The sequence below is a fragment of the Hyperolius riggenbachi genome, chromosome 6 (genome assembly GCF_040937935.1).
Source record: "Hyperolius riggenbachi isolate aHypRig1 chromosome 6, aHypRig1.pri, whole genome shotgun sequence".
Taxonomy (NCBI): domain Eukaryota; kingdom Metazoa; phylum Chordata; class Amphibia; order Anura; family Hyperoliidae; genus Hyperolius; species Hyperolius riggenbachi.
In genome coordinates, this window is record NC_090651.1 from 376,087,079 (window position 1) to 376,113,587 (window position 26,509).

A 26,509-nucleotide genomic window follows, 5' to 3' on the forward strand; every position below is an offset into this window, starting at 1 on the left:
TGTCAATAAAATGCCTTGTAAACCACCAGCAAGCAAGAAAATACTCACTATTATTTTGGTAGTGATTTTGCAACTACTTTTTGGTATTATTTCGGTTGCAAAGTGCTGCAAAGTTATTTTAAATAGAAGATGAAAAATTATCTCCTATGAGAAAACTCAGGAGAAAAAGATAATTACATATGGGCTCATGTCTTTATTCACGTTTTCCATTTTTTTAAAAATAAAAGTAGAATGACGAGATGGTCTAGGAGACTGTAGTGTGCACGTTCTTTCATTCACATTTCTTTCCACAGATCAATCCTCAGATAATCAGGACACTACAGTTCCACCACCAGTCACCCTATTCACAACAACTACTGCTGCCCCTCTCATCTCCTCAGGTAATAGTAATCCTTAAAGCGGATCCGGGATGAAAAACTAACTATAACAAGTAACTTGTCTATATAGCTTATCTAAAGTTTAGAAGTTTACACAGCATATCTAGCTGCAAAACTTTCAAAAGTTTATGATTATTTATTCCTGTGATACATTGAGGGCAGCCATGTTCTGTTTGTCACATTGTCACAGGCCTGAGGGCTGAAAAGACATACCCACAGGCACTGCTCGGAGTCCCTTTAATATACTTTAATATTCATAAACAAAACAGAAGCATTCTAATTCATGTGTTCCAGACTGACTGATCTTTTATATCTTGTTGTGATACATTCCTTTGACATAAACATTAGAATATTCAATCCTTACTGGATTTCTTGTGAAGAAAAGAAGCTAGTGTTTACATATCATAAGACTTCTTTAGATGGACTGCATTGAGGGCTAATTAATTTAGCAAGGATGTAGTAGAATACATTTTCCTATATGATTGGCTGCTTTGAGATTTTTTTTTTGTACCATGCACAAAACACTATTCTAATCCCTTTACCTTTTTAAAGCAGCAGGGACAGTCGTACCATCCCAGGAAAAAAATACATACTGTATATACGTAGATAAATACTTGTTCTACTTATATAACATGTGTATTGTACTGTCCACATTTTGATTACAGTGAATGTTATACAGTAAAGAAAGAGAAAACAGTTTTAGGCATTTCCCATTTTTATTACCTCTGACTGAAGCCAATCCTGATGTCATTTCCTCTCTTTTTTTTTCTCGTAGAAACTGCACTGTCATATCTAGCTAGCTTTATAAACACAAGTGAGCACAGCATAGATTGCGTTACAGCAGCTTCATAATGAACTGTCCTTAGCCAATCAGTAAGGAGCTGTAATGTGGGAGGAGAGATAACAAGCTTCCCTTTCCTCAGCAATATACCAAACAGAGCCAGACTGACTGAGATAAGATTTATTACAGCAGAAACATTCCTGATTATATTGGAATGCGTACAATGCAGGGTCAGGTTGTAGAATGTATAATAAACACAGAACAATGGGTAAATGGAATTTGATTTTATGGCGGACAATCCAGCTTAAAAGAAAACTAATACTTTTAAATGTTTAACACATCTAAGTGTCCTTGGAACTATATTATGAAGGTGTCACACATAAACATCCCCACAATGTAATACCTGTATGCTGAGGTGACTTTGTGTCAATAACCTTTTCTCCCCCCTTTCTTCAGCTTTGCTCTACCCATATGGCTCATCAATTGACTCTCTCAGTCCTAAGATAGATGATGGAGGAACAGAGCTAATACGTCTTTCTAGAGTCATCCCACTGTTTGGAACAGAATATTCTTCCTTATATGTAAGCACATTACTTTAGAATTCACCCTTCAGATTGAAATGTAACTCTGAAATTAGTTATATATCTAATTGATGTGTGGTGACCAGAGGTACTCGGATAACTCCAATCACGTATTTGAGTGATCACGATCATGAGTCCGCCCACTTACAAATTGCTCGTAATCGTGATCGCGAGTATAAAATGCTTATCCGACTTGAATGCAGATACGAGTCAGATAATCGTCTGTAATCACGAATCGCGAGTTGTAATCACGAATCCCTGTTTCACATGAAATGATTCATGGTGCTTTTTTTTTTTTTAATTAAAAACAACAATTAGGTGCGTGGGAAGGTTTAAAAAAAATATGGTATTCCTTTATAAATATATATATATATATATATATATATATATATATATATATATATATATATATATATATATATATTTATATATATATATATATATATACACACACAGTACAGACCAAAAGTTTGGACACAGCTTCTCGTTCAAAGAGTTTTCTTTATTTTCATGACTATGAACATTGTAGATTCACACTGAAGGCATCTAAACTATGAATTAACACATGTGGAAGTATAGTACATAACCAAAGAGCAGGGCCGGCCCGCTCATGAGGCGGGGTGAAACTTTTGCCTCAGGCGGCAAATTTCCAGGGGCGGCACCCGCCCGTCCGTGGGTGCGGGGAGCCGGCCCGCCGAGCTGGAGGGGTAGCTGGCAGGACGGGTGTATTGGGCCAGCGGCGGGGAGGGGGGTCGGACCCCCCCCTCCCTCGCCTGGGTCCCCCGTCCTCCGCTCCCCTCCAGCCTAAATAGACGCAGCAGTATATGTAAGAGGCACGGGCGGGGAGACACTCACCTCCTCCTCGCTCCAGCGTGCGCTCCACTGACATCACTTCCTGCAACGCTGCAGGAAGTGATGTCAGTGGAGCGCATGCTGGGAAGAGGTGAGTGTCTTCCCCGCCCGTGCCTCTTACATATACGGCTGCGTCTATTTAGGCTGGAGGGGAGCGGAGGACGGGGGACCCAGGCGAGGGAGGGGGGGGGTCCGACCCCCCTCCCCGCCGCTGGCCCAATACCCCCGTCCTGCCAGCTACCCCTCCAGCTCGGCGGCCCCCCAGAGCGGCCCCCCCCCCCGAGGGGGGGGGGGAGGGGCGGCGGTGGCAATTTTTTTTTTAAATTTGCCTCAGGCGGCAAAAAGTCTAGGGCCGGCCCTGCCAAAGAGTGTGAAACAACTGAAAATATGTCATATTCTAGGTTCTTCAAAGTAGCCACCTATTGCTTTGATTACTGCTTTGCACACTCTTGGCATTCTCTTGATGAGCTTCAAGAGGTAGTCACCTGAATCAGTTTGGATGCCTTCAGTGTGAATCTACAATGTTCATAGTAATGAAAATAAAGAAAACTCTTTGAATGAGAAGCTGTGTCCAAACGTTTGGTCTGTACTGTATATATACGGTGGTGTGAAAAACTATTTGCCCCCTTCCTGATTTCTTATTCTTTTGCATGTTTGTCACACTTAAATGTTTCTGCTCATCAAAAACCGTTAACTATTAGTCAAAGATAACATAATTGAACACAAAATGCAGTTTTAAATGATGGTTTTTATTATTTAGTGAGAAAAAAAAACTCCAAATCTACATGGCCCTGTGTGAAAAAGTGATTGCCCCCCTTGTTAAAAAATAACTTAACTGTGGTTTATCACACCTGAGTTCAATTTCTGTAGTCACCCCCAGGCCTGATTACTGCCACACCTGTTTCAATCAAGAAATCACTTAAATAGGAGCTATCTGACACAGAGTAGTAGACCAAAAGCACCTCAAAAGCTAGACATCATGCCAAGATCCAAAGAAATTCAGGAACAAATGAGAACAAAGTACTGTAATTGAGATCTATCAGTCTGGTAAAGGTTATAAAGCCATTTCTAAAGCTTTGGGACTCCAACGAACCACAGTGAGAGCCATTATCCACAAATGGCAAAAACATGGAACAGTGATGAACCTTCCCAGGAGTGGCTGGCCGACCAAAATTACCCCAAGAGCGCAGAGAAAACTCATCCGAGAGGCCACAAAAGACCCCAGGACAACATCTAAAGAACTGCAGGCCTCACTTGCCTCAATTAAGGTCATTGTTCGTGACTCCACCATAAGATGGAGACTGGGCAAAAACGGTCTGCATGGCAGATATCCAAGGCGCAAACCACTTTTAAGCAAAAAGAACATTAAGGCTCAGTTTAGCTAAAAAAACATCTCAATGATTGGCAAGACTTTTGGGAAAATACCTTGTGGACCGACGAGACAAAAGTTGAACTTTTTGGAAGGTGCGTGTCCCGTTACATCTGGCGAAGAAGTAACACAGCATTTCAGCAAAAGAACATCATACCAACAGTAAAATATGGTGGTGGTAGTGTGATGGTCTGGGGTTGTTTTGCTGCTTCAGGACCTGGAAGGCTTGCTGTGATAGATGGAACCATGAATTCTACTGTCTACCAAAAAATCCTGAAGAAGAATGCCCGGCCATCTGTTTGTCAACTCAAGCTGAAGCGATCTTGGGTGCTGCAGCAGGACAATGACCCAAAACACACCAGCAAATCCACCTCTGAATGGCTGAAGAAAAACAAAATGAAGACTTTGGAGTGGCATAGTCAAAGTCCTGACCTGAATCCTATTGAGAGGTTGTGGCATGACCTTAAAAAGGCGGTTCGTGCTAGAAAACCCTCAAATAAAGCTGAATTACAACAATTCTGCAAAGATGAGTGGGCCAAAATTCCTCCAGAGCGCTGTAAAAGACTCGTTGCAAGTTATCGCAAACGCTTGATTGCAGTTATTGCTGCTAAGGGTGGACCAACCAGTTATTAGGTTCAGGGGGCAATTTCTTTTTCACACAGGGCCATGTAGGTTTTGAGTTATTTTTCTCCCTAAATAATAAAAACCATCATTTACAACTGCATTTTGTGTTCAATTATGTTATCTTTGACTAATAGTTAACGGTTTTTGATGAGCAGAAACATTTAAGTGTGACAAACATGCAAAAAAATAAGAAATCAGGAAGGGGGCAAATAGTTTTTCACACCACTGTATACATCTATATGCATTAGTGTGTGTGAGTGTGATGATAGTAATGTAATCCATGTAAGTCTTCTTCTTCTTTTTCTTCTTCTCTACCTGGTTCTTCTTCTTCTTTGCCGCCTGGTTCTTCTTCTTCTCCATCTTGTTCTTCTTCTTTTTCTTCTCTACCAGGTTCTTCTTCTTCTTTTTTTTTCAACTGGTTCTACTTCACTTTCTTCTTCTTCACTGTCTTTTCTTCACCTTCTTCAGGCAATATAATAGGCCATGGCACCTAGCGGTGGTACCACGGCTGTACATATATCACCAATAAAACAGCAGGAGGTTCCAGACAGTGGTCATGAATCCCACATTTTGTCCAATACACAACTGGGACAGCACAGTTTTCAACTTAGACACCTCAGATTTTTTTTTACAATATATAGCTATTGTAGTGGCATAATAGCTGGTGGCGCATGGTAGCGCCTTATTCTGTGAATCCTGGTGGTGGGAACACAGAGAGCAGGTGGCAAAAGCAGCAGCAGCAGCAGGAGGAGGAGTAACGTGCGGCAGCAGGCAATATAACCTAGCAGTGGTACCACGGCTGTACATATAACACAGATAAAACAGCAGGCGTTTCCAGGAAGCGGTCTAAAGCCCACATTGTGTCCAATACACGACTGACTGGAACAGTACAGTTTTCAACCCAGACACCTCAGATGTTTTTCTTTACAATAATATATATCTATTGTAGTGGCGTAATAGCTGCTGGTGTGTGGCAGCAGTGCCTTATTCTGTGAACCCTGGCAGTGGGAACACAGAGAGCAGGCAGTAAAAGCAGCAGCAGCAGGAGAAGGAGGAGTAATATGTGGCAGCAAGAAATATAATAGGCCATGGCACCTAGCGGTGGTACCACTTCTGTACATATAACACTGAGAATATAGCAGGAGGTTCCAGACAGCGGTCATGAAGCCCACATTGTGTCCCATACACAACTTTGACAGCACAGTTTTCAACCCAGACACCTCATAATTTTTTTTACAACAATATATAGCCACTAGCCGGCCCGTGGCGTAGCATACGTCACATAAGGGGGTAACGGGCAGGAAGGGAGTATTGGGCACAGCGGCGGGGAGGGGGGTTGGACCTCCCTCCCTCACCTGGGTCCCCATGTGCATTCCCCCTCCAGCTTAAGTTCACGGTGGGGTGGGGGGTTGGACCCCCCCTCCCTCACCTGGGTCCATCATGTGTGCTCACCCTCCAGCCTAAATTTGTGGCAGGGAGGACCTAGCTTAAGTTCAGCAGCAGATGCCACTATTATTAAGAGGCAGTGGGCGGGGATGACTCACCTCTTCCGCGTTCCAGCATGCATTCCACTGTCGTCACTTTCTGCAATGCCGCCCACTGTATTGTAAGTGGACGGCATTGCAGGAAGTGAGAACAGTGGAGCACACGCTGGAACGCGGAAGAGGTGAGTCATCCCCGCCCACTGCCTCTTACTAATAGCAGGGGGCTGCTGCTGAACTTCACCACTTGAGGACCACAGTGGGAAACCCCCCTAAAGACAAGGCTGCGCTTTAAGGGTAAGCTGCAGGACCGCACAACACAGCACACAAGTGATTCCCCCCCCCCTTTCTCCCCACAAACAGAGCTCTCTGTTGGTGGGGTCTGATCGCCCCCCCCCCCCCCCCTGGTGTTTATTTGTTTTAATATAAATATTTATGTGGTTTTTTTAATTATTTTTTACTATTTTTTTAATATATTTATTTATTTAAAACCCTCCCTCCCCCCAGACAGCCAGCCAATCATAGCGATCAGCTCTCATAGGCTTTACCCAATGAGAGCCGATCACTCTCTTGTCCCCCAGGGGCCAGCAGTGTCACACGGCTGTCCCCAGTACAGCGCTGCTGCCGATCGCAGCGCTGTACATGTAAATAGACGCCGATCACGCTGTCTAACAGTCTCCCGAGCAGCAATAGCCGCTTGGAGACTGAAGAGGGGGTGGAGCTCCGCCCCCTGAGCAGAAGATGCAAGTGCAGCCTGTGCGCGATCTCCTGCAAAATGCAGCCCCAGGACTTGACGCCAATGGGCGTTAGGCGGTCCTGGGGCTGCCGCCGCGACCACGCCCATTGGCGTGGGGCGATCTTTAAGTAGTTAAACTACAGTCTAACCAGCAGGCTCATGGTGAACCAGAACTCAGTGGAGTGTGTGAGGGTCTACAATGGTCCTAAAAGCCCCCTTACTAAGATGCTATGGAAAACAAAAGTTTGCTTTCTTATAAAAGAATATATGCAAATTAACCATTGTTGCCCTTAGAAGCTAAACACACCTCCAGAACCGCTGGAATGCAGTGTTTAGCTTCTAAGGGCAACAATGGTTAATTTGCATATATTCAGCAGTGATGCACTGGGAGACATCTCAAGCTCACTCCAACCTGAATTATCGCAAATTCTTTCTGTTCTAAGAAAGCAAACTTTTGTTTTCCATAGAACTTAAGCTAGAGGAGAAGAGCAGATGGGGGACCCAGGTGAGGAAGGGGGGTCCGACCCCCGTCCCCGCCGCTGTGCCCAATACCCCCTTCCTGCCAGCTGCCCCCTCCAGCTCGGCGGCAATTGTAGGACCGCCCCTGGGGGCAGGGTGCTACTTCTTCTTCTTGCTTGGACCGGCCCCTTCTTCTTGCTTGGACAATGCAGGGCAATACTTCTTATTCTTGCTTGAAGGTTGAGGTACTTAGCCTATTATATATATAGATTGTAGTGGCATAATAGCTGGTGTTATGTGGCAGCACCGCCTTATTCTGTGGACCCTGGAGCACAGAGAACAGGAGGTAAAAGCACAGCAGGAGGAGGAGTAACGTGTTGGTACCACAGCATACTTAAATGGTCATACAGCCGCAGTTGGGGCCTCCCTACAACTCGGGCAGCACAGTTTTCATCCCAGACACCCCAAGAAATGTTTTTTTCTATAGCTTTTTTTTGTTGCCGAAATAGCTGGTGGTGTGTGGCAGCAGCGCATTAGACTGTTGACCCTGGCAGTGGAATCACAGTCAGCAGGAGGTACATGCAGCAGCAGGAGGAGTAGCGTGTGGAAGCAGCAGTATTACAGCAGTATTACAGCATGGCACCTAATGGTGAAACCACAGCAAAATGAAGAAGAACCAGGCCTAATTTAATTTGCAGGAGGTTGTGCTGCTGCTGACAGCACCATTCCTAGCCACCTCATGTCATCCCCCTCTCCCTGACTGCAGGGGTCAGGAACCTTCAACCCAAGCCTGGTTCATCATGAGGAAGGGGATTCTGTCCCCAGACTGTGTGAACAGATGAGAGCACTTCACTGTGACCACGCCACCTGCTGAACTGAAGCATCTCTCCGACAGCACACTGGAAGGGGGCAGGACAGGACTTCCAGGGCATAGTGTGCGAGCTCCTTCCAGATCTCCAGCCTCTTAACCCAGTACTCTATGAGGTCCACAGGGGCCTCGGTGTCAAGCACCTCCTCTCTAGGCAGATCTATAGTGTAGAGACTCAACAGATCTCCTGGGCTCCTGCTGCTGCTACTGGCTGTGTTGGCTTCTGGACAGAGGCAGGGGGGGGGGGGTGAAAGGCTGGGGGAAGGCTTCCTCCAGTCTGTGAACAAAGGCCACCTGCAACTCCCTTGTTTAATGCTCTGGGTCTCCGTGTTGCATGAACTGACCCAGCTTGCCATTCAGTTGTGGGCCCAGGATCATGCTGATCCAGATGTCCTCCCTCTCCCGCATCTGGATCACCCTGGGGTCTCTGCATAGACATCGCAGCATGTGTGCAGCCATGCGGAAGAGGTGCACCACAGCAGACACATCATTATCATCACCCCCCTCTGAGATGACACGCCTGTCCTCCTCTTGTTGGGCCTGCTGTCGCCGAGCCTTGTCCTGCCCATTCCACCCTTGCACCATTGCAGCAGCGCTCTGCTGTTCCCCCTCAACAGCAAGGTCAGGGACCTCCAACTTGTCCTCCACCAACTGCAAGTCCTCCTCCTCAGGGGTGGACTGTGCCTGCTGATCCAGCTGTGTCAGCAGATCAAAAATTGCCCTGTCCAGCAGGCAAACCATCGGCACCCACTCACAGAGAGATGCCCGTTCCCGGCTCCCCATGTTGGCTCCCTGCAGGAAGGGAGCCATCACGAGGCACACCTGATGCATCTTCCCCCAACCTGCGTTAGAGATGACCTGGAGGTGTGTGGTGTCGAAAACATGTTCATAAACGATGTAGCGGGTGACAGCCCTCCCTTGCTGGTACAGCCGTTTCAACATCGCCTGAGTGGAGTTCCAGCAAGTCGGTACATCGATGAGCCTGTGTGGTGGCAGGCCCTCATGGTGCTGCAGGTCAGCCAGGATTGCTAAGGCAGTGGCGGAGCAACGGAAATGGCAAACAATTTTCCACACCCCTTTAAGCAGATACTCCATCCCCAGGTAGGTGTGCAGAAACCTCTGCACCACCAGGTTCAGAACATGGGCCAATGAGGGGATGATGGTCAGGTGTTCCCTGCTGATGGCAGACAGCAGGTTGGCCCCATTGTCGGACACCACCAATCTGGTGGTCAGCTACCTCTGCTCCTGCTCCCTCAGGGTGGCCAGGACATTGGCTGCCGTCAGCTTGTCCCAGGCTGACCAACTCCAGCAGCGCTTGGCAGTGGTGGGGCTTGACGCTGCTGCTGAGACAGGGGCATTTGGCAGGTGTGCCAGAGGAGGGAATGGGATCAGAGGAGCCTGCTGCATCTCCCCTGACCTCACGGGGTGGCACCTCCCACTAGGATGCTGCTGGCGCTTTGCCTGATGCTGCTGCTGGTGCGGCTACCTTACCCCTTCCACCAAGCTAACCCAAAGAGCAATGAAGGACAGGTAGCGGTCTGTCCTGAAACGGTGGCTCCAATGTGGCTGAAGCAGCAGGCTGTGACTCCCGTCTACCACACCCTCTGCTGGCCCTGGCCCTGCCCCTGGCTGCCGTGCTGTGCCTCTCTGCCACAGACTTCTCCAAGCTGCCTTGGTGGGAGAACTGTGCTGGTGGTCCATAGGGACGGTCCAACACCTCCTCCTCCTCCTGCCCAAACCTCTTCTCTGACTCCTCAACCACCTCTTCAGCTCTGGCTCCTCTACTTCCTGAGACTCCTGGCTGACAGTCCCCACCATCTGCTCCATCTCCTGCACAACAACCCTGAATGTGCTCTCCGATGCTGGACTAAAGTGGAGTGAACTTTCATCCAGTGAGGGCTATGTGGCCATTGGGGTTGACGTGACCTCCAGCAGGAAGCATCTGCTGCTGCTGCTCATAGGAGTGCTGGTGACAATGGAGGTCTGTGTGGAACCGATGGGCTGCTGCTCTGCCATCAGCTCCACAACAGACTCTGTCTGCCTCTCCTGAATAGCCCGGTGACCCTGGCCAAAGATCAGCGCAAACAGATGCGCCTCGGCACTGCGCCACTCTGCTCCCTCCCAAAGAGCTGAGCAACAGCCCCATCGGGCAACACCAGCACCCTGTCACTGAGCACCTTCTTATCCCCAAGCACAGCGGGGCTATGGAGTGCTGTTGCGGCAGAATTGGCAATGGAGGAGGAAGAAATGCTGATGGGCACTTTGGGGGATGATGCTTTGGACAGTCAGACAGTGGTGACTGTCCCTCAGCCCATGCATGCAGAAGGGGAGTTTGTGGGGTCATCCCAGCAGGACATGGTGAAGGACAGAGACTGGGTGGCAGATCCTGAGGATGTCATCAGCTCTGAGGAGGAGGAGGATGCGTCTGTGGGCCTTGCTAGAAGGATCAGCATCGCAGGCATAGGCAGGATCAGAAGTGGGCGTGGTATGCAGGCCACACAGGGTGCTGAACCAGAGGCAGAGAGTTCTGCCAGTGCCACCAGCCGCACCAAGAACCCCCCCCCCCCCCCCCCCTCTCCAACCACCACAGGGAGACCAGCGGCAGCAGCACCTTCCAGCCGAAGGGGCAACTTCACCTAACCAATTTGGAATTATTTCACCCTGCCATATGTGGAGTGCAAGTATGCCACCTGCAACCAGTGCCGCCAGCAGCTCAGCAGAGGGAAGGAGCCCTCTGCGTACGGCACCACCTCTCTGGTCAACCATCTGGCAGGGAAACACTTTCATGAGCATGAGGAGTTCATGAAGTTGAAGGAAGCTGGCAGTGGCAGTGGCAGACCCGCCACCACTGCTAAGCCGTCGGCAGCAGCCACCCGCCCTCCTCCACTTCCTCCAGCAGCACCAGCAGGAGTGCGTCAGAAATGTACTGCTCCTCCTCCCTCTGCAACTCCTGCCGCCGACACTGAGGCCTGTTCTGGCAGCCAGTCCTCAGTGGCCTCCTCTGCTCCCTCCAGTGATTCCCGTGCCAGCAAAAGGCGTCACCAGACCCTGCTCAGCGACACCTTCCAGGGGGTGGTCAGGGTTCTGCCTCCCAGCAGCCGTCGCGTGCGTCAGCTGAACGGCTTGCTGGCACGGGCCATGTGCTCCCAACTCCTGCCTTATTCCCTTGTGCAGGAGGGGAGCGACATGCATGCGCTCCTGATGTGTGCAGCCCCCGATTGGCCAATCCCCAGCCGACATTATTTTGCACGCACGGCCATCCCTGCACTTCACCGCTCTGTGATGGCCAATGTCGGGAGAGGGCTGGAGCACACGGTGGGTCAACGGGTCCACGTCACCATGGACTCGTGGAGCAGCCGGTTTGGGACAGGCCGCTATCCTTCCTTCACCGCGCATTGGGTCAGCTTGGTGGAAGGGGGTGAGGAAGGGGGAGCAGCATCGGGCACTGTCAGAGCAGCAGCAGCAACAACGCAGTGGGTGGTGCCACCATGCAGGGTCAGCGGAATTGCAGCAGGTTCCTCTGATCCACTTCCATCCTCCGGCACACCAGCTTAAACCCCCCACCTCAGCAGCGACGTGATTCCCCGCCACTGCCAAGCGCTGCTGGAATTGGTCAGCCTGGGGAAGACCAAATTGATGGCGAACCATGTCCTGGCCAAACTCCAAGAGCAGGAGAGGAATTGGCTGACCCCAAGAGGCCTCAGAGTCGGAGAGGTGGTGTCCGACAATGGGGCAAACCTGGTTGTTGCAATCAGCAGGGGAGACCTGACCCACATCCCCTGCCTGGCGCACGTCTTGAACCTGGTAGTCCAAAAGTTCCTGCAGACCTACCAGGGGATGAACCGACTCCTTGAGGCGGCAAGGAAGGTTGTGCGTCATTTCCGGCACTCGCCTGCAGCCGTAGCGAGCCTGGAAGAGGTGCAGAAGGAGCTGCACCTGCCACAGCACTGGCTCATGATCGATGTTCCAACTCGCTGGAACTCCACCCTGGCGATGTTGGAGCGTCTGGTTGAACAGAGGCAGGCTGTCAGCCAGTACCTTGCACGAGCAACAGTTGCCTCCATCACTACAACTGGGCGTGCCGCCACCAACCTCCCGTCCATCATCTCCACGGAGGACTGGGGGCACATGCAGCAGGTGTGCTCAGTCCTGGCACCCTTCCAGCAGGCCACCAACATGGTAAGCAGGAACCATGCAATGGTGTGCGAGTGGGTCCCCTTGGTGTGTGTGCTAGACAGGGCCCTGTATGCACTGCTGGAAGAGGGAGCGGCAGCCTTGGACCAGCAGGAGCTGCAGGCAGCTTCACAGGCCACCTCTGAGGAGGTGGGCTTGGAGTTGGTGGAGGTCCCTGACCTTGCTGCTGATGAGGTGGAGCAGCAGAGCGCAGCTGGACTGGTGTGGGGGTGGAGAGAGGATGAGATGGAGGAGGCAGAGGAAGAGGAGGACAGCACTGTCGGCTCTGGGGCTGCAGATGATGTGCCAGCAGACGTGGCCAGACTCTTCCCAATGGCAGCGCACATGCTGAGGTGCCTGGACCCAAGGGTCATCCAGATGAAGCAGAGGGAGGACATCTGGATCTGCATGATGCTGGACCCACTTCTGAAGGGGAAGCTCAGCCAGTTCCTACCTGCAGGAGGAGACCGTGCGCAACAAATGAGGGATTTGTAGCTGTCCCTTGTTGAGCGCTTGGAGGAAGCCTTCGGTCAGCCATCCACCCCCACTGTCCAGCCAGCACAGAGGCAGCAGCAGATGCCTGCATCCACTAGCAGCAAGCGCACGCGCACCACAGACCTGCTGTCTCTGACCAACGAGCTCTACATGAGTGTACAGCTTCCAAGGACTAGAGAAGAGGAGGTGCCTGCAGCAGCATCCTTCTCCAGTCACAGGCAGCGCTTGACCCGCATGGTGACTGACTACATGGGGTCCTTCAGCGGGCTTGACAGCATTGCCCCTGTTGATCCCATGGAGTATTGGGTCAAGCACCTGCCGATCTGGAGCGAGCTTGCTGCGCAGTACGCCCTGGAAGTGCTCTCCTGCCCCCCTTCCAGCGTACTGTCGGAGCGTTGCTTCAGTGCAGCCGGTGGAGTCGTCACTGAGAAGTGATCTCGTCTGTCTCACAAGTCTGTGGACAGACTGACATTTCTCAAAATGAACCAGGCTTGGGTGGAAGGCGAATTCCTGGCCCCTGTTGTCGGCGAGAGGGGGACATGAAGTGGCGCACACACATTACACCTGCTGCTGCTGCTGCTGTATTTCTTCCTGCTGTCTGTGTCTCCACTGCCAGGGAACACATTACAAGGTGCTGCTGCCCATGCGCCACCAGCTATTACGCTCAAAAATAGCTGCATCAATTTGAAAAAAAAAAATTCATTCAATTCATTTAGATGTGTCCGGGTTGAAAACTGTGCTGTCCCAATTGTGCATTAGACACAATTTGGGCTTCATGACCGCTGTCTGGAACCTCATGCTGTTTATTTACGGCCCTGGTACCACCGCTAGGAACCAGGGCCTATTATGTCTCGCTGCCTGCCCTCCTGCTACCTGCTGCCAGTCTGCCACACACTCAACCTCCTCATGCTGCCTGCTGTTGTATTTCCTCCTGCTGTCTGTGTCTCCACTTCCAGGGAACACATTACAAGGTGCTGCTGCCCATGCGCCACCAGCTATTACGTTCAAAATTAGCTGCCTGCATTATTTTGAAGAAAAAAATTAAAATTATTTTAGAGGTGTCCGGGTTGTAAACTGTGCTGTCCCAATTGTGTATTGGACACAATGTGGGCTTCACGACCGCTGTCTGGATCCTCATGCTTTTTATTTACAGCCCTGGAACCACCGCTAGGACCCAGGGTCTTTTATGTCTCGCTGCCTGCCCTCCTGCCTGCCTCCAGTCTGCCACACACTCAACCTCCTCACGCTGCCTGCTGTTGTATTTCCTCCTGCTGTCTGTGTCTCCACTGCCAGGGAACACATTACAAGGTGCTGCTGCCCATGCGCCACCAGCTATTACACTCAAAAATAGCTGCATCAATTTGAAGAAAAAAAAAATGTAATTAATTTAGAGGTGTCCGGGTTGAAAACTGTGCAGTCCCAATTGTGCATTGGACACAATGTGGGCTTCACGACCGCTGTCTGGAACCTCATGCTGTTTATTTACGGCCCTGGTACCACCGCTCGGAACCAGGGCCTATTATGTCAGTCACATCACACTGCCTGACACACACTACTCCTCCTCCTGTAGCTGCATTGAGCTTTTGCTGTCTGTGTGCTGCTACCACTGCCAGGGAGAACAGAAGAAGAACTATTTTTTCTGCTTCCACCCACTCTCCTACCAGCTATTAATTTTACCACACTACAACTTGCAACTACTTCCTCCTCCTGCTGATGTCTGTGTTTTACCACCACCAGGGTACACAGAAAAAGGTGCTGTGGCTTGCAATGTGCCATTACCTATTATGCCATCAACACAAATATAACTATGGTGTTGTTATTAAAATAAAATATTTCCACAAATGAAGTAAAAAAAAATATTACAAAAGAAAGGAAAACCAAGACACATAATATAATGATAGAGAAGAAGAGGAAGAAGAAGAAGAAGAAGATATAGAAGAAGAAGATATAGAAGAAGAAGATATAGAAGAAGAAGAAGATGAAGAAGATATAGGAGAAGAAGATATAGAAGAAGAAGATATAGTAGAAGAAGATGAAGAAGATATAGAAGAAGAAGATATAGAAGAAGAAGAAGAAGAAGAAGAAGAAGATATAGAAGAATAATAATAAGAAGAAGATATAGAAGAAGAAGAAGATATAGAAGAAGAAGAAGAAGAAGATATAGAAGAAGAAGATATAGAAGAAGGAGAAGAAGAAGAAGATATAGAAGAAGAAGAAGAAGATATAGAAGAAGAAGAAGATATAGAAGAAGATATAGAAGGAGATATAGAAGAAGAAGATATAGAAGAAGAAGAAGAAGACGAAGAAGACGAAGAAGAAGAAGAAGAAGATGTAGAAGAAGAAGAAGATATAGAAGAAGAAGAAGATATAGAAGAAGAAGATATAGAAGAAGAAGAGGAAGAAGAAGAAGATATAGAAGAAGAAAAAGATAATTGAAGAAGATACAAGAAGTAGAAGATGAAGAAGATTAGAGTAGAAGAAGATATAGAAGAAGAAGAAAAAGAAGAAGATATAGAAGAAGAAGAAGAAGATATAGAAGAAGATGAAGACGATGTAAATGAAGACTTCCAACAACCATTTTGGACACACCTTCTCATGCAAACACTTTTCATGAAGTTAAATTACTTTTTTTGATACCTTTTTTTATAACTACTACATCACCACATAATCACTTGATGTTTTTCTTCATAAAAAAGGTGGTATCATGCATCATTGACCTCCAATACAAGTTTTAAAAGCTATTTAAGGCCAGCTCGAATATTTTACTCGAATACAGACTCGGATAGTGACGTTGCATATCCGAGGTCGAATCGGATATTCAATTAACTCGAATATCGAACTTCGAGTGAATTCGGATAGTTTACTATCCGAATTCGACCAAACTCGAAAAGGATAATGAGGTATCCGAGCAACACTGCTACTAGGCTACCTAGCCTGCACACACCTCAACTAAGCTAGCCTAACACTGTATACAGTATATACACTCAGCTACACTGACTGACTAACACAATCAAATCACTATCTATCTATACAGCAATACTATAAATAGGTTCAGAATGTGTTTGGCTGCAAAAACATTGGGTAAACAGTGAGAAAAGCAATTGCTCAGACATATAGCAGAACTGGAGATGCTCTCAGTACCACAAGTCACAAGCAAGGACGAAATGCTCAACATAGCCACTGCCTTATATAGAGGAGAGGAGGGCCAGGCTCCCCTCCTCTGATTGGTTGCTAGGGCCTCAACTGGGGGCCCTCTGATTGGCCCAGCGACATCATACAATGTCATTTCACTAACTACCGAACTCACGAACTCGTGATCATGAGTAACTCGTGATTACGAGTCGATTAACGAGTGCATTCGTGATCGGCATTCGTGATCGAGAGCTGATCACGATTGCCAATTATGAGCTTGTGATCAGCAAAAACAACTTGTGATCACGAGTTACTTGTGATCATGAGTTACTCGTGATCACGAGGTCGTGACGAGCACCTCTGGTGGTGACATCAGATAAGAGTGCCCTGGCATACACACATTTTAGAGGCCTGAGACCTGTGATTGTGAATTCCACCTATTTCCATATAATTAGAAAAAAAAACTGTTGTATAGGCATTGGGTATGGGTCTTATTTTTCTTTTTCTTATTCATAGGTGAATAATAATGGTTTGCTATCCTTCCAATCACCAATCGGTCAATATGTGCCACAAGCACTTCCTGTTGCTTTTGGAAACCCATTTCTGGCTATTTTCTGGGCTGATGTAGATAATCGTTATCAAGGTGATATATATTATCGTGAGAGCACTGATCCTGATCTTCTGTACCGGGCCACATCTGATGTCAGACTGTATTTCCGGGACCCACACTTCTTGGCTCAGTGGGTATTTGTAGCCACCTGGCATAGAGTGGGGTATTTTGCTTCTAACACAGACAAGGTAAATAGCGTAATGCAATCATCTTTAGATCTGAACACTTGTCCGAACTTAAGCTAGAAATTTAGTTGGTTTATCTTATTGGTCATTGTTTGTATTTACAGGTGAACACATTCCAAGTTGTGCTGAGCACCGACGGTAATCAGACATTTCTCCTGTACAATTATGAAGATATTCAGTGGCCAAGTTTGGATGCAAATGGCTACATAGTGTATGGACCTGTGGCCCTGGTGAGGATATCACTTATTTTCTTTATACAGAAATTAGCATAAATAGTTTAATATGTGGCCTTAGTAAAAATAGTTATCTCAAAGTCTGAAACCTTTAACAACAAATTGTGTACTTTGAAATATGAAGGATTTTTTTTTTCGTTTGAAGATAGGAAAAAAAACCAAAGTTTCAGTTTTAGGCGAGAAGCAAAAAATTGAATAAGTGCATTAATAAGATAATAAAAAATGACATCAATAAAATAGTATTAATAATAACAAAAACAACAACAACAACAACAACAATAGGAATAAGAATAATTTTCTTGTTTATGTACCTTTGGTCCACTTGCTAAAAATATCATTGTAAATTGTTAATGGAGGCATGGCAACTTATTTTTAAAATATTATAAAAGCATTGGCAGTTAACTGAAATTATGTAGAGGGAATGAACAAAAAAGAAATGTTGGTTTTCATAAGACATTTACAAAAATGTACATGCCAAAATGAATGTGTGGACTAAAAAGTAGAGATGGCTTGAACCTCCGACTTTTGGTTGGCGAACGTGAACTTACGAAAAACTTTGCGAATCGGTGAACTTCGCGAACCACAATAGACTTCAATGGGCAGGCGAACTTGAAAAACTACAAACACTGTTTCTGGCCATAAAAGTGATGGAAAGGATGTTTCAAGAGGTCTAACACCTGGAGGGGGGCATGCTGGAGTGGCATACATGCCAAAAGTCCCGGGGAAAATTATGGATTTGACGCACAGCAGGGTTATAATCCCTAAAAGGCAAAAATCACATTGCATTCCTAAACTGGAGGCATAAAGTGCTTGAAAACATCTTGCGTGTGTATACATGGATCAGGTAGTGTAAGTAGTGTACTGCTTCACACTGACAGACCAAACTCACTGTGTAACGCACCGCAAACAGCTGTTTGTGTAGTGGTGGCCGTGCTGGACTGGTGCGCACCATGGCGAGAGTGCAGGTGATGGCGGCTTTCCAGCCCCATATGGTCGCCGGGCTGAGGTAGCTCAATGACAGAACAGTGACTGTCCAACTGATCAAATTGGTCTGTCCACAATAAAGCAATGACCTTATTATCTTTGGTGTGCCCCCCAACACTTTCATATAGGTCATTGTTGCTTCATTTTGATACGGGGAATGGGCACATGTACATGCCTTTGTTTTGTTGTTGCAGCCGCAGTGCAGCCAGAAAAATTAGGCAGGCATGTACACGCACCAGAAAAATGATTATAGCAGCCCCTGCTAGCAGTGGCCATAAAAATTCAGGAATGCACCTGGAGTCCTGGACCCTTTTGGTGGTGGCGGAGAAGGCAGTCAAGCAGCCTGCTGGCAGAGATGCTGTGTGGGGACTGACTTAGTCTTGGGGCAGGCAGCAGTGGCCAGAAGGCAGGCAGGCAGGCAGGCAGAGATGCTGTGTGGGGACTGACTTAGTCTTCGGGCAGACAGTAGCCCTCCGGAATCCATGACTCATTTTGATAAAGGTGAGGTACTGAACACTTTTTTGACCTAGGCGACTTCTCTTCTCACTGACAATGCCTCCAGCTGCGCTGAAGGTCCTTTCTGACAGGACGCTTGAGGCAGGGCAAGCCAGAAGTTGGATGGCAAATTGTGATAGCTCTGGCCACAGGTCAAGCCTGCGCATCCAGTAATCCAGGGGTTCATCGCTGCTCAGAGTGTCTATATCCGCACTTAAGACCAGGTAGTCTGCTACCTGCCGGTCGAGGCGTTGGTGGAGGGTGAATCCGGAAAGGCTAAGGCAAGGCGTTGGAGTAAAGAATGTCTGCATGTCCAACATCACCATCGCTAGAGCATCCTGTCCTTGCCTGCGTGGACATGGGAGGAGGAGGAATACTGGCAGTGGCACCATTATTCCGTTGTGCTGTGACATCACCCTTAAACGCACTGTAAAGCATACTTGCCAGCTTGTTCTGCAAGAGCTGCATCCTTTCTGCCTTCTGGTGATTTGGAAACATCTCCGCCACTTTGTGCCTATACCGAGGGTCTAGTAGCATGGCCACCCAGTACAGCTCATTCCCCTTGAGGTTTTTTTATACCGGTGTCCCTCAACAGACTGGACAGCATGATAGCCCCCATCTGCATAAAGTTGGATGCAACCTACTAGCCATCTCCTCTTGCTCTTCCTCAGTGATGTCAAGTAAGTTCTCCTCCTCCCCCCAGCCACGAACAATACCACGGGAAAGGTGAGCAGCACAAGCCTCCTGCGACTCCTGCTTCGGTTGTTCTTCTGCCTCTTCCTTAAAGCCACCTTCCTCGTCTGACTTCTCTTCCCCAGACGACTCCTCCTCTCCTATCCTCTGTGATGCCGCAGGTGTTGATAATGCCGCAGGTGATGTTTCCAACAACTCTTCCTCCTCTTCCTGTTCATGCTCCTCTACAGCTTGATCCACCACCACTCTACGCATGGCACACTCCAGGAAGAAAGCATATGGGATCAAGTCGCTGATGGCGCCTTCACTGCGACTCACCAGGTTTGTCGCCTCCTCAAAGGGATGCATGAGCCTGTAGGCATTACGCATGAGTGTCCAGCACTTTGGCAAGAAAATGCCCAGCTCCCCAGAGCATGACCATTGACTGTAGCTGTACAGATACTCATTGAAGGCTCTCCTGTTGTAGCAGGTGGTCAAACATGAGGAGCATTGAATTCCAGTGAGTCAGGCTATCGCAAATCAAGCGCCTCACCGGGAAGTTGTTTCTCTGCTGAATATCGGCCAAGCGTGCCATGGACTGCTTCAGGACCTCCTGTAAGCCTGGGTACTTACACACAAATCTTTTGATAATTAGATTCAGCCCATGTGCCATGCAGGGTACATGTGTCAACTTCCCCAAACTCAAAGCTGACAAGAGATTACTGCTGTTGTCACACACCACGTTGCCGATCTCCAGTTGGTGCGGGGTCAGCCACTGATCCACCTGTTTGTTCAGAGCAACCAGGAGAGCTGCTTCAGTGTGACTCTCGGCTTTGAGGCAAGACATGTCCAAGATGGCATGACACCGTCGTACCTGGCATGCAGCATAGGCCCTGGGGAGCTGGGGGTGTGTAGTTGGAGAGGAGATCGCAGCACCAGTAGAGTGGCACTGCCACTCAACCGAGGAGGAGAAGGATGACAGTGAAGAGGATGGAGCAGGAGGAGTAGGAGGAGAAGGACAGGAGGTGGCAGCAGGCCTGCCTGCAATCCGTGGAGGTGTCAAAACTAGGTCCACTGCACAGCCATGTACTTCCTGCTTGCCAACGGTCACCAGGTTGACCCAATGTGCCATATAAGTAATGTATCTGCCCTGACTATGCTTTGCAGATCAGGTATCCATGGTCAGATTGACCCTTGACCCAACGCTGTGTGCCAGAGATGACACCACTTGCCTTTCAACTTCAAGGAACAGTTTGTGAATAACCTTTTTTAAAAAATAATTGCGGCCTGGTATCTTCCACTGTGGTGTCCCAATCGCCACAAATTTTCGGAAGGCCTCAGAGTCCACCAGCTGGTATGGTAACAGCTGGTGAACTAACAGTTCCACCAAGCCTGCTGTCAAATTCTGGGCAAGGGGGTGACTGGCAGACATTGGCTTCTTCCGTTTAAAGATTTCCTTCTCGGACACCTGGCTGCTGCTGTGGGCAGAGGAACAGGAACCACTAAGGCAGGGAACACACTTGTCTTTCAGTTTTCTGCGCGCGTTTTGCTGCATACTTATTCTGCACACCAAGTGTGTTTCTATGCAGGAAAACGCACGCGTTTTTTCACAGCAGCTGATGTAGTTGATAGAGAAAACTGACAAAATGTGCAGAATCAGGATACAGAATGTCAGTTTTTTTTCTGCGCGCGAACAACATATTAAGTGTGTACTAGCTCATTGATTACCATGAGTTCTCAGTTTTTCTGTGCAGAAAACGCGCCCGAAAACAGTCAAGTGTGTTCCCTGCCTCAAGGTGAGAGGCAGAGTGGAGGAGGGTGGATGTGAAGGTGCAAGGGATGAAGCGGCTGAAGATGCTGCACCTATTGGAGGAAGAGGAGAGTGGTTTTGCGTTTGTGTGCTGCTTTTCCTCAGGTGGTCATCCCATTGCTGTTTGTGCTTTTTCATCATGTGCCCCTTGAAAGGCAGTTGTCCCTATGTAGGTCTTGGTCTTTCCACGACTCAATTTTTGGTGGCAGAGGGTACAGATGGCATTGCTCTCATCTGAGGAAGACACACAAAAAAATCCACACCTCTGAGCTCTGGGATGATGGCATTTTTTGGTGGCGCCAGCAGCTGACCTTGAAGGGCATGTTGGCTGACTGTCCATAGGTGGCGATACATGCCGCCGGACACTGCCACAAGCTGTTTCTGATGATGAGCTCCCCCTGCTTCGTTCAGCAACTCATCTCATCCTACTCCTCTCTGACCCGTGAGCTAACAGTTCCACCAAGCCAGCTGTCAAATTCTGGGCAAGGGGGTGATTGGCAGACATTGGCTTCTTCCGTTTAAAGATTTCCTTCTCGGACACCTGGCTGCTGCTGTGGGCAGAGGAACAGGAACCACTAAGGCAGGGAACACACTTGTCTTTCAGTTTTCTGCGCGCGTTTTCCTGCATACTTTTTCTGCACACCAAGTGTGTTTCTATGCAGGAAAACACGCACGTTTTTTCACAGCAGCTGATGTAGTTGATAGAAAAAACTGACAAAATGTGCAGAATCAGGATACAGAATGTCAGTTTTTTTTCTGCGCGCGAACAACATATTAAGTGTGTACTAGCTCATTGATTACCATGAGTTCTCAGTTTTTCTGTGCAGAAAACGCGCACGAAAACAGTCAAGTGTGTTCCCTACCTCAAGGTGAGAGGCAGAGTGGAGGAGGGTGGATGTGAAGGTGCAAGGGATGAAGCGGCTGAAGATGCTGCACCTATTGGAGGAAGAGGAGAGTGGTTTTGCGTTTGTGTGCTGCTTTTCCTCAGGTGGTCATCCCATTGCTGTTTGTGCTTTTTCATCATGTGCCCCTTGAAAGGCAGTTGTCCCTATGTAGGTCTTGGTCTTTCCACGACTCAATTTTTGGTGGCAGAGGGTACAGATGGCATTGCTCTCATCTGAGGCAGACACACAAAAAAAATCCACACCTCTGAGCTCTGGGATGATGGCATTTTTGTGGTGGCGCCAGCAGCTGACCTTGAAGGGCATGTTGGCTGACTGTCCATAGGTGGCGATACATGCCGCCGGACACTGCCACAAGCTGTTTCTGATGACGAGCTCCCCCTGCTTCGTTCAGGAACTCATCTCATCCTACTCCTCTCTGAGCCCCCCCCCAAACTGTCCCCTGTTCATCTTTTGTATTGGGAACCCATGTGACATCCATGGCAGTATCTTCATCATCATCATCGACATCCTCAACAGCTTCGCTTGTATCGGACACTTCCAAAACTGCACCAACAACATGTACTTCATCATCCTCACACCTTACGTCCATACTGACGCCTGACTCAGACATATGAGGTGGTGGTCTAACATGCTTAGCACCTTAATCTTGTAACACTAATGGCTGTGAATTAGTTAATTCCCCACCAAATAGCTCATGTGAACTGTCAAATGGAGTGGATGTGGTGCTAGTAGTAGCAGTGATGGCTGCCAGCTGAGAGTTAAGTGGCCAGAATCAGAGCAGGAGGAGGAAGATATATCACGGTTCCGTGCGGAAGCTGAAGAAGATGAGGTGTTGTGTGTTAAATAGTCAACTACGTCCTGACAATCTTGGGAGTTGATGGCACGTGCCTTCTAAACACTGTACTTTGGTTGAGGGTCACACAAAATCATGTCAGCATGATCTCGAACAGACCTGCCGGGTGGCCTGCCTCTGGCTCTGCCTCTGCCTGTTGTTTTGTCCATATGGGGGGGGGGGGGATGAAGTGAAAGGTATGCACTGACTTGACTAATACAATGTGCAGTCACAAAGATGCAGTAAAAGGTATGCACAGACTGCTGGTATAATACAATGTGCAGTCACACAGATGCAGTGAAAGGTACTGACTGTTGGTATAATACAATGTGCAGGCACACAGATGCAGTGAAAGATATACACTGACTGATGGTATAATACAATGTGCAGTCACACCGATGCAGTGAAAGGTATGCAGTGACTGCTGCTATAATAATATGTGCAGCCACACAGATGCAGTGTAAGGTATGCAGTGACTGGTGGTGTAATACAAAGTGCAGTCACACAGGTGCAGTGAAAAGGTATGCACTGACTGGTATATAAAACAGTGTGCAGTCACACAGGTGCAGTGAAAGGTATGCAGTGACTGCTGGTGGTATGATACAATGTACATTCACACAGGTGCAGTGAAAAGGTATGCAGTGACTGTTGGTGGTATAATACAATGTGCAGTCACACAGGTGCAGTGAAAGGTATGCAGTGACTGGTGGTGGTATAATACATTGTGCAGTCACACAGGTGCAGTGAAAGGTATGCAGTGACTGCTGATGGTATAATACAAAGTGCAGGCACACAGGTGCAGTAAAAGGTAGGCAGTGACCGGTGGTGGTATAATACAATGTGCAGTCACACAGGTGCAGTGAAAGGTAGGCAGTGACTGCTGGTGGTATAATACAAAGTGCAGTCACACAGGTGCAGTGAAAGGTACACAGTGTCTGGTGGTGGTATAATACAATGTGCAGTCACACAGGTGCAGTGAAAGGTATGCAGTGACTGCTGGTGGTATAATACAAAGTGCAGTCACACAGGTGCAGTGAAAAGGTATGCACTGAACGTGCTGGGCCTGGCACAGTATAGCAAAAAGCAAGGGCCAGCTGCAACAGTCTGGGCTGTATATGCAGTGTCAGTGGGGCACAAGAACACTAGCTCTCAAAAGAGCTGTTTTGTGGTGCTTTTCAGCAACAAATATCAGCAAGGAGCAAGCTAACAAGAATGTAACTAAGCTTTCCCTATCTCTCCAGCAATGTCTCTCCCTACTCTCTCACTACAGGCAGTAGACAGAGTGAGAACATGGCCGACGCTGTTGCCTTTTATAAGGGGGGGGGGGGCTGCAGGAGGGAGTGCAGCCTAATTGGCTGCCGTGTGTCTGCTGACTGTGATGTAGAGGGTCAAAGTTTAGCCCAACAATGTAGTATTGGGGGCGGGTCGAACTCGCTAAATGTCCGCGGTTTGTCGCAGGTGAACCATTCGGGCCATCTCTACTACAACGACTATTTCCTCGGTTTTCTACTGTGGTTAGGTGATTTAAGCCTATTAAAAGCTTTGATATTGATTTTCTAGCATGAAGTATTTATTTAGTGTATTCTTGAACTGTGCAGGCTGGATTGAACAGTGGCAATGATACTGGGTACTACACAATCCCAAAATCCCTCTCTCCTGCCATTGCCAACATATCATCCACTAGTAATGTCAATGTCACTGGACGCTGGGTGTTCAAAGCCAGTAATCTACATCCAGAAGATCCTCATGGAGGTATAGGTTAGTAACAAATAAGTTTACTATGTACACAGACTGGGCTAGACTTGATACCAGTAACACTGCTGTTTAAACTCTAACAAGAATAATAATGTATTTCCCAAGTGAAGAACAAATATTGCAAAGAAAATAAAATGCAGCATTAAAATACATGGAATTATTGCTCAGCAGTAATGATCATAATCAGCTAATTTACGATTATGCCAAATTTCACGTACATTTTTGACATTTACGCTTATACGTAATTACGATTTGTAAATTAAATGGATTTCGTAGTGATTTGTAATTTCGCCTACAATTTTGCGTAATTTTTGCACAATTTCGTGCTGACTTGGCAAAGCCTCCATACCTGGTAGTGACACCAAAATTACTACATATGTTAAGGAGAATAGTGGGTACGAGTCAAAAAAAATATTTTCCAAAAAGACCTTGTAGTTTTTGAGAAAATTGATTTTAAAAATGTGAAAAAAATGTAAACTAAAAAAACGAGTTTAAAAACCATTTTTCTTTGATATTTCAAAATGATTTTCTCAAAAACTACAAAGTCTTTTTGAAATATTCTCCTAAACATATGTAGCAATTTTGGTAGCAATAACATGTATGGGGCCTTTGCTATTAACCGCTAAAGTCAGCACAGAATTTTGCGAAATTGCTCGAAAATTATATGAAATTTTATGTGAAATGAAGAAATATTGTATTACATACGAAATTAATTATGATTTTCCCTGAAATTTCGCATTACGATACGTAACTGCAAATTTCGATGCAAAATGTTGCACATGCGAAATTTCGGCCCACCACTGTTGCTCAGAGGGGATGCCCCTTTGCCCATATTCAATTAACTTTTTCTCTTTAGTTTTCTTCAAGGTGATATTTTCAAAATTGTCAATAAAATGCCTTGTAAAGCAAACAGGAAAATACTCAAATTTATGTTGATAGTACTTTTGCACCTACTTTTTGTTATTTTTTCAGTTGCAAAGGACTGCAAAGTTATTTTAAAAAGAAGATGAAAAATTATCTTCTATGCGAAAACTCAGGAGAAAAAGATAATTACATATGGGCTCATGTCTTTATTCTCTTTTTCCTTTTTTAAATATTATTGTTATTATTTTTCATTTATATAGCGCCAACATATTTTGCAGCACTTTACAAAGCACAATAAGACGACAAGGGGAACAAAACAATGTACAGCAGAGTCTCAAGCAGCACAAATATTGCAACAAAAACAGTAAACATTAGGAGGATGACCCTGCCCTTGCAAGCTTACCATCTAAAGGGTAGTGGAGGACACACTAGGTAGTGTGTGTGTGTGTGTGGGGGGGGGGGGAGTGGATGAGGCAACTAGCCTTTGCCTCTGATTACATTGTGAACAGATAAGTAAACGGGGGCTATAAAATGTTGTAAGCTTGTCTGAATAGGTGTGTTTTAAGAGTGTGATCAAGTTGCCCAGGTGTGGAGCATGACGTTAATAAAAGCAGAATGACAAGATGGTCTAGTAGACTGTAGTGTGCATGTTCTTTCATTCACATTTCTTTCCACATATCAATCCTCAGATAATCCAGAAGATCCTCAGGTGGTTCCACCACCAGTCACCCTATTCACAACAACAACTACTGCTGCCCCTCTCATCTCCTCAGGTAATATTAATCATTAAAGAGAACCTTAACTGCACTTTTACACTTTACACTGAAGTGAAATGTTTCACTTACCTGGAGATTACCCCCTGCAGATGTTCTGTGACCTGCGCCATCACTCACTGATCATCCGTTCCTAAGCCGTAGCTCAGTTTCATTTTCGGAGACTGATTAGTCATTGAGCAGTGTGCCTGCGTGGCTCTGGCAGTGCACATCCTTAATCATGCTCCTCTCCCTGAGGCCGTCTTGCACCTGCGCAGTGCATGTAATACGTACATACATACGTATGCATACTGCACAGGCGCAAGATGGCCACAGGGATGGGAGTGTGATTGAGGATGTACATGGCCAGAGCCACGCAGACGCACTGCTGAAAACGTAACTGAGACACGATGGGGGACTGGTTGAACGGTGAGTGAAGGCACGGACACAGGATGTCTGCAGGGGGCTGGTGGAAAATCCAGGT

General features: G+C 47.3%; 1 protein-coding gene across 6 annotated transcripts in view; it reads left to right on the forward strand.

The window, feature by feature from the left end:
* Positions 1–26,509, forward strand: part of LOC137521964 (uncharacterized) — a 159,883-nt gene that overhangs the window by 120,386 nt on the left and 12,988 nt on the right. For 4 of the 6 annotated variants that reach the window (XM_068241931.1, XM_068241933.1, XM_068241932.1 and 1 more), the window contains 6 exons: positions 294–380; positions 1,615–1,739; positions 16,445–16,726; positions 16,828–16,953; positions 24,253–24,412; positions 25,963–26,046. In XM_068241931.1, the coding sequence (XP_068098032.1) occupies positions 294–380; positions 1,615–1,739; positions 16,445–16,726; positions 16,828–16,953; positions 24,253–24,412; positions 25,963–26,046 (864 nt within the window). The remainder of the gene's footprint in view (positions 1–293; positions 381–1,614; positions 1,740–16,444; positions 16,727–16,827; positions 16,954–24,252; positions 24,413–25,962; positions 26,047–26,509) is intronic. The other 2 variants (XM_068241934.1, XM_068241935.1) reach the window with 1 other exon arrangement.